This window comes from Odocoileus virginianus, chromosome 22, assembly GCF_023699985.2.
Source record: "Odocoileus virginianus isolate 20LAN1187 ecotype Illinois chromosome 22, Ovbor_1.2, whole genome shotgun sequence".
NCBI classification, from domain to species: Eukaryota; Metazoa; Chordata; class Mammalia; order Artiodactyla; family Cervidae; genus Odocoileus; species Odocoileus virginianus.
Window position 1 is genome coordinate 27551526 of NC_069695.1, and position 15018 is coordinate 27566543.

General features: G+C 48.4%; 1 protein-coding gene across 4 annotated transcripts in view; it reads right to left on the reverse strand.

Annotated features, from left to right (window-relative positions):
• The window catches only part of KCTD1 (potassium channel tetramerization domain containing 1), a 196961-nt gene that overhangs the window by 91398 nt on the left and 90545 nt on the right, over positions 1-15018 (reverse strand). The window contains exon 1 of one of the 4 annotated variants that reach the window (XM_070452774.1): positions 4240-5092. The exons of 1 other annotated variant lie outside the window; for it this stretch is intronic. Coding sequence is in view for 2 of the 3 variants with exons in the window: in XM_070452771.1 (XP_070308872.1) it covers positions 2091-3884 (1794 nt within the window). In the remaining variant the exon portion in view is untranslated. Of the gene's footprint in view, positions 1-2090; positions 4166-4239; positions 5093-15018 lie in introns of those variants that run through there. 2 more of the 4 variants (XM_070452771.1, XM_070452772.1) reach the window with 2 other exon arrangements.

The window sequence follows — 15018 nt, forward strand, 5'->3', positions numbered from 1 at the left end:
AAGTTTAATATCAGCTTTGTACTTACATTGAACATGCGTTTCATACTTAGAATGCTCAGACTTCTGAAGGGAAGTCAACAGAAGTTACTAAATAGTTCCCTTAAACTTCTTAATGCTGATGAAAAAAATTTTTACTCTAACATTAGCGAAAGCAAAGAAACTTTTTGTAGTGTTTTAACTGCAAAGGACTTAGCTAAGATACTGTTTGAAAGGCATAGTGATAACATAACCAACATATGGACACTCAAACCTATATTTAACTTGGGAGTTACCTAACAAGAACTCAAGAATAAAAGCATCAGTGTCCAGGTTTGTAGAAATGACTGATCTCACTCAGTTAAAATAAAAGACTGTGACAGAGTGCTGTAATTCTTAGAACAAAACCAAACCAAGGAGACAAAGGTCCCTAATCTTTTGTGGATCTTAAGTCAGGATTCCACGTGACGCTAGAGTCAAAAAATCAGTAGACAGATGCCAGGGACCAACTGCTTCATTGTTATTTCAAGCAGATAGGTACTTTAATAAACTCTCTTAGGCTTTTAACTCTTAATTAATCAGGTGCTACTTGAAATCAGGACATTTTAAGGGTTTTACTTTATCAGAAGAATGTGATCATTTATTTCTGCTTTCAAAGAAAAAGCAAATCCAAATTCTCCATATAGGAGAAAGAACTCTCCACGCCATCCTTCCAACTCCCTAAACCACCTCGTGGTCTGTCAGAAACTACTGTGCACTACAAGCACAGAAAGACACATAGCCTCTGGGTCTTGTGTATTTTAGAGAACTCTGGTGTTTATAGTACCATTCACAAACCCTTTCTCAGTTGGCCTTGAGGCTTGCTGATTAGCCAGTAAACGTCTGAAAGGGTCAGTTTATCCAGAACAGGAATTTCCACTTTGGAAAAAGCACAGAGGGTACCTGACATCTGTGCCTTGAAAGGCCTGCCCTACACCCCTGAACTCAGGGCTGAAATTCCTACTTCTGCTTGATGGCAGGGAGGGCCAAGCTGTAAAATCCCAGGGGCTACTCCAGTCTGAAGAAGAGAGGAGGGTCCCCAAGGACCTCTGCTTTTTGGCTCCTACAGCACAGTATCCAAAAGATGAACCTAGCTTTAAAAGAATATGAATATATTCTTCTAGGAAAAACAGTTGACAAATATCCAATTGAACCTCTAATCTCAACCCAGAATTCTAACCACTTAGAATTAAATAACTTTAATGTTCAAACAGCCCCTTATCTTTGTTGAGGATCCTGGAGCCCAGAGAGATGAACTGATTTACTGGAGGTGGCTCAGCTTCTGAGCTAGCTTACTTCAGAGTTCTTTCCACTCTAATCTGCTGTTATCTCAACTGTCTATCTTGCCATCACTTAACTGCGCCCTAGATCAACAGCTCCATGGCGCTAGGAAAGACAGCAAAGTTCCAGTGCCCACACAGCCCAGCACATAAAGCATGCTCCAACTGGGAGGCTGACTGGCAGTACAGATACTATCTTTCCAAACCATCAAGTGACTTAGTTGATGAAAACGACATCCCAAACGGTTGCTTTACATTCAACTACACCTCACAGTATAAACTGGCAGTCACCCACCACTCTCCAAAACCCGCCCCTTACAGGAAGTGGGAATGGCATGTCTGAGTTATAAATAATCATTTATAACTGCGTTTCTACCTTCTTAAGTTAGTGTGAATATGTACTAGAGTATTTTAATGGTTGCTTTATTCAAAGATACTTTAAGTAACTGCTTCATTTAGAGGCACAGTATTCCTGCACGCTTTGCCGTCTAAAACCCACACATTCAACGGAGGGTTGAGCCGACTCTTTTGTTCTGCGAACTCTGAAGTTTTCAGCGTTAACTGCGCAGCAGGGAGTGTTAGGTAGCTGGCCCTGTCACAGGCTTTACGGTTAGGTGGAAACTTTCCTGAAAAGCGTCAAGAAAGTTAAGCTTCTAACAGTGAAATCAAATCCGATTCAGCTTATCTGCTACTTTGAAAAACTCCCCCCTGCCCCAACCCAGACCTGCGTGAGCCCAAGTTAGTCTCCAAGTGGTACCAGAGAAACACTTCATGCATAGACTTTGGTTTGGTTACCTGGGTGGGGGAAACAATAGCAGGTGAAACTATTGTGGGAGAATTGCTGCTTCTGTGCCCATTGGCTTCAGGAAGAAGAGGCAGGGGGTCGTGTTTCACCGAAACCACCACCACCGCGTCCACAGGCTCCGAGGGGCGAATACAAAGTCTTTTAGGGGAAGAGGGGCCGCACATCTCCCCCGACCCGAACACCGACTCGTACAGGGCGCGCTTGGGCGCAGCCTCCGATTTCACGTCGGGCCCGACCTGGCTGTCTCTGGGGAGGATATAGGTGTTCCCCAGCGAGGGCGGCTGGGGGCGGTGGTGGTGGGAGGGATGGGTGGGGGGATGGTGGGAGTGGTGGCGAGCCGCCCCGTTCAGAGCCTCGGCGTAGCAGCCCTGCGGGGCGGACGAGCCCAGTTTGGTACCGATGCCGGCGATGCTGTTGAGCGTGGCGATGGAGACGGCGCCGATGCAGTGGTTGGTGTAGGTCTTGGAGAGTTTGGCCGCCTTGGAGAGCATCTGCATCCTGGTGCCCAGCAAGTTCTTGCCGATGGCTTTGTTCTCGTACCAGGTCACATCGCCCTCGCTGCAGTGGTCCCGGGGCCGCTGGAAGAACGCCTTGCACAGAGGGTTGCGCTTCGACAGGTACTTGACGAAGCTGGCGTAGGGGCAGAACTCGGTGCCCGTCTCGTACATGCGCGGCAAGTTCTCCTCGTCGCTGCTCTCGGCGCGCTTCTTGCTCCACGACGACGAGCGCGACTTGTGGTAGGGCCCGAGGGACTTGAAGTAGACGAACTTGCGGCCGTCCTCGTCCATAGCCAGCCCGAAGGAGTCCTCCTCCAGCTCGCGCTGGTTCTCGCGGCCGCGCGTGCAGAAGTACATGCACGTCTCGAACCAGACCTTGTTGAGCAGCCCGAAGGGCGTGTTGGTGCTGAAGACGCTGGAAGTGTAGAGCTTGCGCAGGTCTGCACGCGTGATGGCTTGCTTCTGCACCACCGGCCCCGCGCCCTGCTCCTCGAGCTTGCGGATGACCGCGGCCAGCGTCAGGTTGGCGCTGCGCAGCTCCGGGTCCTTGGTGAGGTCGAGCGTACGGCAGTACGGGGGCTCGTTGAGGTAGCGGTTGAGGGAGCTGCGGATGCTGATGAGCGACGACTTGCTGTAGAGCTGGCCGCTCTTGGAGCGGGCCTCGGCGTAGAAGGAGCGCAGCACGCGGCACAGCGCCCCCTTGTCCATGGTCTCGAAGTCCGGGCTCTGCGCCTTCTCGCTCAGGTATTCCCGGAAGATGCGCACGGCGTAGCGGGTGGCCAGCCGGGTGTTCTCGCTCAGCCGGGCCCGCTCGGGGCGCTGCAGCACGTCGGGGTCCAGCTCGGCGCCGGCCCCGGGCGGCCCGCCGCGGGCCCGGGGCGCCAACAGTCGCGGCGGCGCCTCGGGCTCCAGCGCGGCGCTCTGGTCCATATTGATCCTATGGACCGGCTCGGGCTCCAGCTCCTCCCCGGCCGAGTCCTCGGGCTCCAGGGGCTCGTCCCAGTCCAGCCCCATCTCCTCCTCCTCCTCCTCGTCCTCCTCCAGCCCCCCACCTCCGTCCTCCTCCTCCTCGTCCCCCGTTATCTGCACCTCCTGGATCTCGTCCTCCTCCTCGTCCTCCTCCTCCTCCTCGCCCGCGCTGCAGTAGTGCGGGCGGCCGTGGCGGCGGCCGCGGCCCCCCACCCCGCGCTCGCCCTCGCCCCGCTCCCCATTGTTCTCGGCGGCGGCGGCGGCGGCGCTGCCGCCCGCGCTGGTGTTACAGTCCCCGCTGCCAGGCATTCTCGCCATATTGCCGTCTCTCTGCCAGTCCTCGGGCAGGGCGCATGCGCTATATTGGACCGCAGCGCTGAGAGCTTTTGTGTTTAATGACCTTCAGCTACCGGGAGGCAAAGCCGGGCTCTTAAAGGAGCCGCGCGCCAATTGTCAGTTCGGAGCGCGGCTCCGGAGGGGCAGCGGCGCGCGGGGGATGGAGGGGTAGGGAGGCGGGGGTACGTTAGACAGGCAGAGCGTAAGGACCGAGACTGGCTGGACCCTCTTCCTCCCCCACCCCTCTACCCACTCCGAAGAAAACTTCGGAGGGGGAAAAAAAAAAAAAGGAAGGGGAGGGAGAGCTGTCGGTGGGGGTGAAACACTCCCAACTTACCCTCTGGCTGAGTGGCGCTCGGGCCCGGGCGGGAGCGAGGGAGGGCCGGCTGGGAGGGCGGGGCGGTCTCGCTTCTCTAAGTAATGCCCGAGGAGCGGCGCCCCTTCCACCGCCCCCTCATTGCCCCCCGGAGCCGGGGGTTCGGGGAGGCGGCTGCACCGGGCGGGCCGCGGATGCTGCTTCGAGAAGCCCGTGTCTGGGGCCGCCTGGAGCGGAGCGGAGCAGGCAGGTTAATGAGCAGGGTGGAGGAGGCACGACGAGGCCCCGCACCCTCTCTGCGCCCGCGGCCAGGGCGCAGCGGGCGAGGCTTGGGAGCGGGATGGGGCTGGCGGCAGCGGCGGCTCCCCCACCTACTTGCTGGGGGCGAGGCGCGGGGGCCTGGGGCCAGCCGCAAGGCTCCCAGCTCTCTTTCCGACTCTTGCAAAGGAGCGAAACACGCCCCACGTCAGCCTCATCGCTTTCGACTTTTCCAACAGCCACTTTTAAGCTGTCATTAAAGACCTGGGGCGCTCCCCGTAGGTCTGGGGCAAGTCCGCGCCGGTCCAGCCAGCCTGGGGAAGGAGCGAAGGCAGAAAGACTGGGAGGGGCGGGTGGGAGGGGAGACGCGGGGGAGAGGCGCTCGGGACCCCAGGCACCCCTCCCCACCCGCCCAGGCCACCGCCTTCCTGCCTCGAAGCAAACTGACACAACTCCCGCCGGCGAGGCGCTCCACCAGGTCGGAGCGGGCAAGGCCGGTCCCTAAGACCCTGGGGGCAGGTAGGCGGGAAAAAAGTGAACTTGGGTCTCGGCCGCCCCCGCCGCCGCCACGATTCCGGCAATTCGGATCCTGGGCGCGCTCTGGTTCCAAGTTTGCCAACCGCCATTCGTTCGCCCTCGGGGCTGTGCTGCCTTCGGCGCGCGGGGGCGGGCACCTCCGAAACTGGAAAGGCGGCCAGAGAGCTCGCCGGGTCCCGCTTTCCCATCGGAGATACTGTCCCATTTCCAGCCAAACGCCCGCCCACGGCGCGCCCAGGCTCCGGGCACGTCCTTGTCACAGCCTCCAGGACTCCGGGCCCAGGGGCAGCACCCCCAGACCCACCGAGACCTCGGCTCATTTCTTTGGAGGCACAGCCCCGGCCGTCTCCAGATTTTGGAATGCCTTCTAACTTTCTCCTCTTCGGGGAGCCCGAGTGTGTCCCCCTAGCGCGCTGGTCAACTCCGAGTCCCAGGCCGGCCCGCGGGTGAGGCTGCCTCTCCAGCCCTTCGTGTGCGTCCTCGGATCTCAGTCCGAATTCTCAGCACTTGGGCTGCGAGGGTCTACTCAATTGCTAGTCCCCTGCGACAGCCCCCCCAACCCCCACACCAGGCCCTCTGTCTTGCTTTCAGGGCAGTGTATAATCTTGCGCATCAAAAGTAACCCATGCGTCAATTTGTAATTTTTTAAAAAAAGAAGAAAAGAGAAAGGAAGGAAGACTAGGTCTCTGGGCCGCATGGGCGTCTAAACTGGGAGTTGACAGTGTCTCCCCAGCGACCAGCCTCTCCCTCCGCGCGCCTCCTCGGCCCTGGACGCGGCCGCCGAGCTTTGGGGAAACCGCGCCAGGTGTGAACAAGTTAGAGCAAGTCACTGCCTCACGGGCCCCCTCCCGCTCCTCGGGGAAACACACACACACACACACACACACACACCCCACTCTCCGCTTCTCGGCGAAACACATACACACCACACTCTCATCAGCCCTCCTCTCCGCAGAGAACCGTCTGGGGAGTGGGGGGAGCGCTGGAATCCGGAGGTGGCACTCCTCGGGAATCTTCCCCGAGGTGCGGCCGGCTGTGTCCAAACCCCACTGTGCTGGGGATGTGTAGAAAGGAACTAAGGCAGCAGGCCGCGAAGCTAGTCGCACCCGCGGACCCGCGCACACGACCTGGCACACATCAGCCGCACCGGCTACTTCCGGAGGGCTGGCCCTTTGTCCCGGGATGCTCCCAGGTTTTGAGGCATCCGGAGCCCTCCGGCCGGGCATTTCAACCCTGCGGAGAATTCTGGTGGGCCCCGGGCAGGCTCCCCGCCAGGGGCTGCTCCCCGCCCGGCGGCCCTCACCGCCGTCTCAGTGAACCCAGGGGCCGCGTTGGCTCGGGGCTGCGCTCCGGGCTCGGCCCGGGGACTCGGACCCACACTCCAGGAGCCGAGCAGCTTCCCAAGGTCTCCCCACTTCTGCGGGCGGCAGGGGTGCCCCCCGCTCCCTCCGCCTCGGCTCCCCTCCCCGCTGGGCGAGCTGCTTTGAATTGCTCGCAGTTTGCCGAAGGCGGTGTGCTGAGTTGGACGCTCCGGGAAACAAAGCAACCAAAAACAGCTCCCAGTTGACGTCAACTTATTTCCAGAAAAGAAAATAGTTTTGTGCTCCCAGGACAAAATCCCCCCCAGGGCAGGTCTCTACTGGCAAAAGCCAGGGGGCGGGGGTGGGGAAGAGCAGAACTAAAAAAACCCCAAGCGCAAATAACTTTTTAACGGAGTTGGAAAAACAGCAGCTTTCGAGGCTGCCTGGATATTTTGCAAACAACGGGCAGGACCCCCGCTAATATTAGATACGAAAAAACGCACCTTGAAAAGTACGCCTTGGCCTGATTATCGGGCGACTGGGAATCGGCTTCGTGGCATCGGCTCCTGAAACGCTACCAAAATTCTTTGCCCATAGAGATACTTCAAATATTGAAAAAGACCTCTTCAGGATAATACTTAGAGTATTTCCCAGGACGAGCACCCAGGAAAACCACGCAGTTATAAACCTGTTCGCCAAGGACACCCTCCCCTGCCCACCCCAAACACATAAACACGGACACCTTCCCCAAATGTTGCTTAATTTTTAAAACCCAATAACACAGAATTACAGCTGAGTTCATAAAGGAGTTCAATTCTAGCTTTAATAAATGATTCCTTAAAAACATCCTGTGGTTCACACACACTCAATTCCAAATTGAGAGGATCAAAAGACCTTTCTTCTTATTATTTTGGTAGCGAAGCAATATTGGTTATCTTCTGCCTATGAGCCCAGCCTCCCTTCCTCCCCTTTGATTTTGCCCTACCATGAAGTCCATTTAGCTCACCACTTGAAACTGACAGCTGCCTCTCCTTCCTTGTAAAGATGGTTATTTCTTGTGCAGGATAGCTTCTACACATAGAAAACATACAACTTCTTCATGTAAAAGACAGTTCCAGCACTGTATAGAGCATTTATTGCAATTATTTAACTGTCAGCTACCCTAAGAGGTTTACAACTTCAACAGGATACTCCACATTTTCTGTCTCTTCATTATCATTATAAAGTATCACATATATATTTGTGCTTCTCCATTTCTTAGATTACTTGAAAGTAGTGGCATGGTTATTTTTGAAGGAAAAATTCCAAACGTTTTCCCTTCATTTTCTAACCCACCTACTTACTCCCATTCAGTCCATACTTTGTGAGTTTGTGCCATAAAGAAACATATTTAACTCTTTGATTGCAGTCTTCTGACCTTATCTGTTATATAATAATGTAGTTGGTTTTTACATGTTTTCTCTCCTATATCTATATACCTTTGTCATTTAGGCTGGTGCTCGGGACACAGTCAGCACTCCAGTTGTTTACAGTGAATGAATGAATAGGATCTGTGTTTAGTTAGCCTCTGTGTTAAGGAATAAACATTTTGGGGAAAAATCTGAAATATCATGAGTCTGAATTTCTATATTAAAAATTTTTTGTAGGATGAAAAATTACTATAAGACATCATTACTGTTTGCAGTAATATTTACAAGTTAAAGTGAACATAATGACTGCTTTGGTTTAATATTTCCTTGCAATTAATTCCCGCTCTAGTGGACCACATTATAGGAAGTTATTGCAGGAGTAAGGGACTGGGGAATGCAGGTAGCTATTTGTCAAGAGACATGAGCTGGGGAGGATTTAAATGGATAAATTCAAGAAATGTTGTGTTTTCTTGAGGGTGGAGGTCATAAAAAGAAATCAGTTCATCATCGATGGGAAAGATTGAAGGCAGGAGAAGAAGGGGACAACAGAGGATGAGATGGTTGGATGGCATCACCGACTCGATGGACTTGAGTTTGAGCAAGCTCCAGGAGTTGGTGATGGACAGGGAAGCCTGGCGGGCTACAGTCCATGGGGTTGCAAAGAGTTAGTGACTACTGAGCGACTGAACAGTCATTTTTTATTTCATCACTGTTTTTAGTTCCTCGTTTTAAAGTCATGCTTTCTTGATTTGATTACTAAAAGATTTATAAAGCAGTCTGGAGGTTAAATGTGAATTCAAATCAAAACTATTTTGACATATCTTTGTTTCAGAGTTTTACTACTGAATTCTGCTGAATTTAATTGAAGATCATCTTGAGTAATGTTTTTTCAAACTCAGATGAAAATAGAGTCCATGTAATCTAACTCTGTGAGGTGGAAGAAAACTCTGTAAGAGCAGAAACTGCGTCCTTTATCACCTCATCTCTGGTTCATTTCCAGTATAGTTCCTTAGTGTACTTTAGCAGAGTGGCTGGTACATAGTAGACACTCAATAAACATACAAACGTTTATGTGTGGGGTGAGAACTAACCACCACAAAAGTTCACAGAGCAGTTGTTTAATTGCTAAGCCATATCTGATTCTTTGTGACCCCATAGACTACGGCACACCAGGCTTCTCTGTCCTTCACCATCTCCCACAGTTTGCTCAAACTCAGGTCCATTGAGTCGGTGATGCCATCCAACCATCTCATCCTTTGTTGTCCCCTTCTCCTCCTGCCCTCAATCTTTCCCAGCATCAGGGTCTTTTCTGATGAGTTGGCCCTTCACATCAGGTGGCCAAAGTATTAGAACTTCAACATCAGTCCTTCCAATGAATATTCAGAGTTGATTTCCTTTAGGATTGTCTGGTGTGATCTCCTTGCAGTCCAAGGGACTCTCAAGAGTCTTCTCCAGCACCACAGTTCGAAAGCATCAGCTCTTTGGTGCTGAGCCTTCTTAATGGTCCAACTCTCACATCTGTACATGACTACTGGAAACACTATAGCTTTGATTATACAGACCATTGTCAGAAAAGTGATTCATTTTGAAATGAAAACATTCAACTGTTAGCTCTTAGATACTAAGACTCTAGTATTTCCAGGCTTGAATATAAACAAGAAAACCAGGGCCAGAAGGGCTCCCAAAGATTAAGCCACTTGCCCAAGCTCTCTGAGACCTCTGTAGGTCAGGAAACTTTGGCTCTGTAGCCCAATCTTAAGTGGCTTGCCACAATCAGCTTCTAGGAACCAAAGAATGAAAATACAAAATAAGTCTTCAAGGGAACAATTCCCTATCACTAAAATACTTCTCTGTGTCATCCGATTTGGGAATCTTGGAGAGTTAGAATAGGACTACACCAAGACATTGGACTGTGAGCACAGCAGAAATAGCCTAAAAAGCTGTTACCTTTATCACTTGGCACCTAAAACACTGGAATTATTTTCCAGGGCTGTTGGAAGTAGAGACCCATTTGTGTCTTAGAAGAAATAATGGTGAAGATTTTAGAGACAAAAGGAATGCCCACAAACCCAATCAGACTAGGATTAGGTGTTTTCTGTTGAAATCCTAGGTTGTCCTGCATTAATCTCTTAAGGAGTAAAAAGGATTTTACCTATTTTTATCTTTGATGTTTTGTCAAAAAAAGAAAAAAAAAATAGGTCAGAGTGAACTTACTACAGTGACTCACAGGAGTAGAATTTTTCGTTTCTAATTGCCACCTGGTAACTATAATTCTTGATCTTTCTACCTAATAATCACCTACCAGTCTCCTAGGCTGTTTGTAAAACAAGAATATCTTAAAGGAATGTAGCTTTCCATAAAAGAATTGTGTTTTTGTAGAGCCTGAAAGTGTGCTATTTCTCTGTTATAATATTCTGATAATGAAACTCCTCCTGGCTAATAATGAAGTCAAATGTAAAGGCTGTCAAAGTCAAACATAAAATTAATAATGATAGTAATTTCTTTTCTAGTCATTTATATTTAAAGAGCTTGTAGGATTGAAGTGGATGTTAGTCCTATTATTAAATAACATTTATTTCAATACCATTACAATACTAATTAAAGTGGAAAAGGAGATTAAGATATGTGTTAATGTCACATAACTAATATATATATCTTACATGTGCTAAGTCACTTCAGTTGCGTCGCGGTCTTTGTGACCTCATGGACTGTAGCCTGCCAGGCTCCTCTGTCTATGGGATTCTCCATGCAAGAATACTGGATTGCCATGGATTTCCATGCCTTCCTCCATGTCTTAGATAATGGAAAAGCTATTATAGTTGTCTCAGAAGATAAAATATTCATGAAACTATTAGCTATATGCCCAAAAAAGTAACTTATTAAATTAGTAAAAGCAAAACAAAACAAACAACAAAAATGTCATCACTTTATCCCCAAATGTTGCTATGAAAATGTTATTCTCGTATATTTTATTGTCAATATCAATTAAGATAGCCTTTTAAGAAAGCAAGTAGGCAACCTCTCAAATGCCACGAAAATGTTCATATTCTATGACCCAGAAATTGCTTCCAGAAATTCATCTTCATAAGAAATATCTAATTGTATTTGTGTTTTGGTAAAGTTTGGTTTATTTCATCTGAACCATTTGGAAAAATGAGTTTTGCAAGATATGTCATCAAGTGTGCTCTGGAACTACATTTCATTGTGTCTTGGATGCTTGAACTTTGTTTGCAGACATTTAGAGAATATTAGTTGAATGAAAGAAGGAAGAAGTTCAGTTAGGCTAGAATCCTGTCTTCTCATGTTCTACAGCAATGCCAAGCACCCTTTGACAAATATCAGTAATTTGTCAGAAGGTGAAGATAAAGTATATGAACTAACACGGCAAAGCAAGATACATTTTAAAACTGGTATTGCAATATCTTCAGGACTTGGAGAAAGTTTAAGGACCAGATTTTGAAGTTCTAGATAGTCTAGTATCTAGGTATGTGGTGGCAATTCACAGGACGTGCAGAGGAGTAGGTATGTGCCTGCCCCGTGGCTGTTTCTAAATGAACTAAAAAAGAAAGAAAAAAAAATCCCCTTTTAAATACCCAGAAGCACTAACCCACATTTTGAACTAATTGACTTACTTTTTCTTAGGAAAGCTTAATTTAACCGATAGGGGCACATGGGTTTATCTGAATATTTAAAGAAGCCCTGGGATGGGCTTGTTCTATTTCTTTAATTTGTTGCTGGAGATCCAGGCTTTTGCACTTGATGAAGAAGACTGCCTTGGAGAGGGGTGGGAAAGCTGGAAACAGTGTGACCTAACTCCTCTATTTTGGGATCTAAGTTTGTAGAGTCAGGGTACCTGGAGATACCAGTACAGAACTCATCATTCTACGTGTTTACTGTTCCTACAGTCTGTGGTTAGATTAGGGTACCCCAGGGGTTACACGTTGTTGTTACTTCAAATAAAAACAGGCTCCTCTAAAAACAGATGGCATCTGTTTGTTTCGCTATCTTTTCAAGTCATTTTTACTGTAAAGTAAAAAACAGCAACAAACCAAAACTGGTTTATCATTCTTTTCTGATTATAAAAGCAGTGTTTTTTCAGATTAAGAAAGTGTAGAAATCTGGAAAAACATATATGCACCATATTTCGTTCTTATTAAGGTTTAGAGAGTGCTTGCTGTGAGTCTTGTTTTTTATATTAACACTCTTAAGTCATTCTCACATAAAATATATGTGAGCATTGTTCCTAATTTCCAGATGAGTAGAAACTCAGAGAGCTTAAATAACTTGTCAACATCACCCAGTTAATGGGGGTGGAACTTGGGCACACACACACTTAATCCACCAAAACAGGTCCTTCGGTTCTGTTTTCCACAGCACCCCCCCCCCCCAAAAAAAAACCCACTCTTTGATTTGAGTATATTTCCATGAATTTGATCTCAGGTGATTTGCTATTTAAATACTATATATTTCAAAATCTATAATTCAAAATATGTAGTCAGTGGATTTTTGGCAAAGTGCCAAGTATATGCTAAGCAGCAGATAAAACAGAAGATTCTCTCTAGGAACACGACTGGCCTGACTCCAGGGAGGGGTGGACCTTCAGTAGGTTCATGTGGTCAGAAGTTTTCCTTCTGCCTTTGTCTTAATTATCTTATTTCCCTCTGACACAGGAAAACAGGTTAACTTAGTCTTTATCCAACTCTGGAAAGTTGAGTTGGACTATCAAAACTTGAGGATGAACTCATTTCAAATCTGTTTTTGCCATCCAGATGGTAATACACATAGGACCTAGCTTTATTTAAGTTTTATGTTTTTTAATGTCATTGATTTATTTTTGGCTGTGCTGGGTCTTCAGTGCTGCTCAGGCTTTTCTTTAGTTGCAGTGCACGGGCGTCTCATTGCGGTGGCTTCTCTGGTTTCAGGGCGTGGGCTCTGGGGCACATGGGCTTCAGTAGTTGCAGCTCATGGGCTCTCGAGCTCAGGTTCAGTAGTGGTGGTGGACCGGCTTAGCTGCCCTGTAGCTTGTGGGATCTTCCCAGCCTAGGGATTGAACCTGTGTCTCCCACATTGGCAGGTGGATTGCTTACAGATGGATACACCCGGGAAGCCCTGTTTTGTTTTTGTTTTTATTTCAGGTTTATTTATTTAAAAAATTTTACTTTATATTGGGGTGTAGTTGATTAACAATGTTGTGTTAGTTTCAGAGGTAGCAAAATGATTCACTTATACATGTACATGTATCTGTTCTTTTTCAAATTCTTTTCCCACTTAGGTGATAACAGAGTATTGAGCAGAATTCCCTGTGCTATAAAGTAGGTCTGTGTTAGTTATCCATTTTAAATATAGTAATGTGTATATGTCATTCCTGGGGCTTCCCAGGTAGTCCTAGTGGTAAAGAACCTGCCTGCCAATGCAGGAGACGTAACAGACCCAGGTTGGATCCCTGGGTTGGGAAGATCCCCTGGAGGAGAACATGGCAACCCACTCCAGTATTCTTGCTTGGAGAAACCCCTGGACAGAGGATCCTGGTGGGCTGTGATCCATGGGGTCACAAAGAGTGGGACAAAACTGAAGCAGCTTAGCATGCATGTGCACATATCATTATTAAACTCCCAAAAGAACCTAGCTTTAAATGATCACTGAACAGCCCAGGAAAATCTGTTCTCTGGCTATTGTTCCCAGTTCTGTGGTATCGTGGGCATCATAAGACTTTTTGTGCCTTAGCACCATGCTTTAATGACCCACATTCTTTCCAAACTCACAACTAATTTAGCTTTCCTAGAAGTATTGGCTTTTTGAATTTAAAGCCTGAAGCAGTTCATGAACCTCAGAATGCATCAGAATCAACCAGAATCACCTAGAAAACTTCTTTCAAAATGCAGATTCCTGGTGCCAACTGCAGAGATTCTGATTCACTAGGTCCAGGGTACAGCCTAAGAAGGTACATTTTCTAACACAGCTCAGATAAATTCTAATACTAGCCTGACCACGCTGTGAGAAACGCGGCCTCAAAAGCTAATATAATTTAGCAAGTAATACAATAATTTCCGTAGCAATGATCACTAAATCATTTGGAGGCCATAATTCATTTGAAAACTGAATAGAAGTTATGAAACCCACTTCCTCATAAGATGCACATTCACAATGAACTCTGCCTACCATTTCAGGGGGTGGGGTGCAGTTGGGGGCGTTCCTTCCCAGGTGGCACTAGAGGTAAAGAACCCTCATAAGAGAAGCAGGTTCGATCCCTGGGTTGGGAAGATCCCCTGGAGGAGGGCATGGTAGCCCACTCCAGTATTCTTGCCTGGAGAATCCAATAGACAGAGGAGGCTGGCAGGCTATAGCCCATAGAGTCACAAAGAGTCAGACAGGACTGAAGTGATTTAGCAGGCACACACATGAGGTTGGGGGCCACCTGCATTCTTAAAATGCTGTTCCATAGTTTCCAATATCATCTGGGAACTTTTACTCCCCTGGTCAAACGTCTTCATGGCTCCTTTCTTACTTCACTTTCAAGTCCAGACTCCCCATAGCCTTGCCCCAGGCTGATTTCTCAATGGTGTTTCCTTGTGTCTCCTACCATGAATCCAGCCCTCTGTGAGGAAGAACTCCAGACAGAACAGCTCTGGGGAGGGAGTAGACGGGCCTGGAAGTCCCCACGACATTAATCCTCACAGTTGAGTGCACTGGAATCCCCTGGAGGGCTGTCAAAACAGATGCTGGACTCACCCCCCATGTGTCTGAAGCAGCAGTCCAGGTACCCGGATGCTGCCAGCTCCCAGGCCCCACTTTGAGAACTGCTGGCCTAGGAGAAGGTAGATGAACATTTCTAAAGGGAAGAATCAGCACAGGAAGGGAGGAAAGATGAGGTTAGAGATGGCGGGGGTGTGGAGCCTGGAGAGCCTCCCTAAATTAATTCAGCAGGACCAGGGGGAAGGAAATCTCTCCTATGACTCCTGTGGTTGAGTCTATAATGGGAGGAACATTCAGAAGGCTTGAACCAGCCCTGACTACCAGCTTCCTTTCGGACTGGAAAATTAATTCCTCCTCCCCTCCCTTCTGCTGATCTAAATTGTCTGGATTCTTTAAGGCACAGCTCCAAATTCTACTTCCCCATGAAGGCTTCTTTCATCCTTGCAGCCTGAAAGTAGATTATCACTGCTCTTGACCTTCACAGCCAGGTCCTTTTATCAGGCTGCCCACTGGGGGCTTGCTCTGCTCATTGGTCTCAGTTGCAGGCTCTTGGGGTTGCATTTGGTTTTTCTTCCTTCTTCTTTTTAAAAAAGATTTATTTA